General features: G+C 47.5%; 1 protein-coding gene across 1 annotated transcript in view; it reads right to left on the bottom strand.

Moving 5' to 3' along the window:
- The window catches only part of LOC104488932 (plexin-D1-like), a gene marked incomplete at both ends in the record, with an annotated part of 12,949 nt that overhangs the window by 4,042 nt on the left and 6,693 nt on the right, over positions 1-2,214 (bottom strand). Inside the window, 2 exons of the mRNA XM_010131032.1 lie at positions 55-163; positions 1,625-1,799. Coding sequence (XP_010129334.1) covers positions 55-163; positions 1,625-1,799 — 284 coding nt within the window. The remainder of the gene's footprint in view (positions 1-54; positions 164-1,624; positions 1,800-2,214) is intronic.

Genomic DNA, 2,214 nt, shown 5'->3' with positions numbered 1-2,214 from the left:
CCCCCGCCCCCCTGCCACAGCCCCGCCACCCGCCCGCACACCAGGGACACTTACGCTCGCTTTGGGTAGATGTTCCCAGTTCTTTTGCAATCATAGATGGTGAAACTGGCCCGGATAATGTTTTTGCTGTTGACCCGGAGAGCAGTTTCGACAACCACGTGGTCTGGGAGAATCAAGCCAAAGAATATTGGGTTGCAAGAGCCTCTCGCTCACGCTTAGAAGACAAGACAGACCCTTGGGAAAACAAGGGCTAAATCTGATTTGTTTTCTCCAGGGCTTCCTCCAAGCTGCATTGCAGAGCTTGGACCATTCATCTTTTGCCCTCTGACTTTCAGCTCTTCTCCCTTAAATCAACACTTTGCATCACCCTCACCAGAAAGGAACATTGCGACTTTCAGCAGAAAATTCCAGCGTGTTGTGCAAGTGTTAATTAGCAGAGTTAATTATTGGCTTCACTTACAGTTGGTGCTAAATGATATTTTTTAAAAAATGTGGTAATTAAAACATGTTAGTTATCATGTTTTAAAACCCCGCTCACTTTCCCCATGACAACAAACCCACAGAGGAGAGTGGAAATCCCTTTTTTTGGCTACTTGACACATTATACTAACTCCCCCTTCCCCCAAAATTGCTTAATTTACTTTTTTTTTCTTTGCAATTTTGCCACATAAGCACCAGGGACAAGAGACAATGCCTCTTTCAGAATATGTTCAATAAATCAGTGCGCTGGATTCCAGAAATTCATTTGGACATTGCCGTAACCAACAATACAGAACAGTTAATGATCTCCCATTCTGTGGATACTAGGGAGAAAAACAATGCAGCTTTACAAACTCGCCGATGAGCAGTGGCATTTTCAAAAGGACTGGCCAGTGCTTCTACTGAAGTCAGCCACCCTCAATGCCGCATTCACTCCAGGCTCAAAGACGGAAACTCCACCAGCGCTCAAGCCTGGAACGAGCGGTCACCTCCTCGGAAGGAGCCACGGCCCTGCTTTGGCCACCATCGGATCTGCTCAGCGCGGCCATCACGGGCGGCTGGCGTCAGCCAGATGTGCGGGTGCTCGTCACCTCTGGGACGCAGCTCACGGAGTGCCCGTCTGGCACCACCCACCACGGGGGGCCCTGGAAGACCTCGGTCTGGCTTCTGGCTGTGCACACGGGACGGAGAGGTCCTGAGCTGCCCTCAGGTTTGCACTTGCTCTTCTCGCAGAGCCTCTCCTGAAAGGCTGCGCGTGTTCGGGAGGGAGCTTAAACAAAAGCCACTGGAAATATCAATGTAAGTAGCAACATTATTTCCCCAGGGCTAAAACATTTTTGGTTTAGTACTTACTAACTCTAAAGCAGAAGCTCTAACCCGATAAATCTTAATAAAAGATCAAGTGGCTTTTCAATCCTGGTGTTTAAAACAAAAATTGATAGACTTGAAATACTGTCGATTCACATGAAGGTGAATCGTAACTCCTACGCTTTAAAGCCATATGCCCTATAAAACAGAAGCAGCTCGGGCCTTTTTTTCCCTCTATGCATTATCTGCACATACAATTGGAAAAAAGAAAAAGCCTCTGAAATATTGTGTCTGCACAAGTGGTTAGAATGAGTCGCGCTTGCTTTCCTCTACATACCTTGGTCATCTGGAAACGCTGGGTATTTCTCACGTGGAAGCAAACTGCAATAAATAAATTGGTTTACGTAATCTCCAGCAACTCTGGCTACCGTGTGGATGTTATTTCCATAGTCACAAGAAATATTTGTTCCATTCAGGTTCGGGATAGTCCCATTTATTTGTATTATCAGGGCCTACATTGGACAAAAAAACCCCAGTTATTATCACAGAAAATTACACTTTGAATTTATCAATGTTTTACAAGCTTTTCTAGGCTCGTGACTCCAGCACAAGGCCACGGAATGCTGTTTCTGTCATTTCATGCTCTTTGAGCTCTAAAGCTATCCGCACACAACACCATGCTTTGGTAAGTAGAGGCTCCGTCATCACACACTCCAACAATGGCAGCTGGCACGAAAACCCAGCCGTGGGCTGCCTTGGGAGAGCACACCGAGGATGCAGGACGCAAAGGCTGCACAAGCCCTGTCTGAACTGAGAGGGAGGCGGAGGCGAAGGAGGAGTAGAATAAAACTGACCCCTGCTTCTGAGTGCCTGAACCTCCCCGCTTGCTCCAGTCGGTACCAGTGACAGTGGTGTCGAGCTGGCGGG

Source organism: Buceros rhinoceros, unplaced genomic scaffold (genome assembly GCF_000710305.1).
Source record: "Buceros rhinoceros silvestris isolate BGI_N320 unplaced genomic scaffold, ASM71030v1 scaffold9382, whole genome shotgun sequence".
Taxonomy (NCBI): domain Eukaryota; kingdom Metazoa; phylum Chordata; class Aves; order Bucerotiformes; family Bucerotidae; genus Buceros; species Buceros rhinoceros.
Note: the sequence above shows the minus strand (reverse complement) of the source record. Positions and strands in the feature narration are given on the sequence as shown.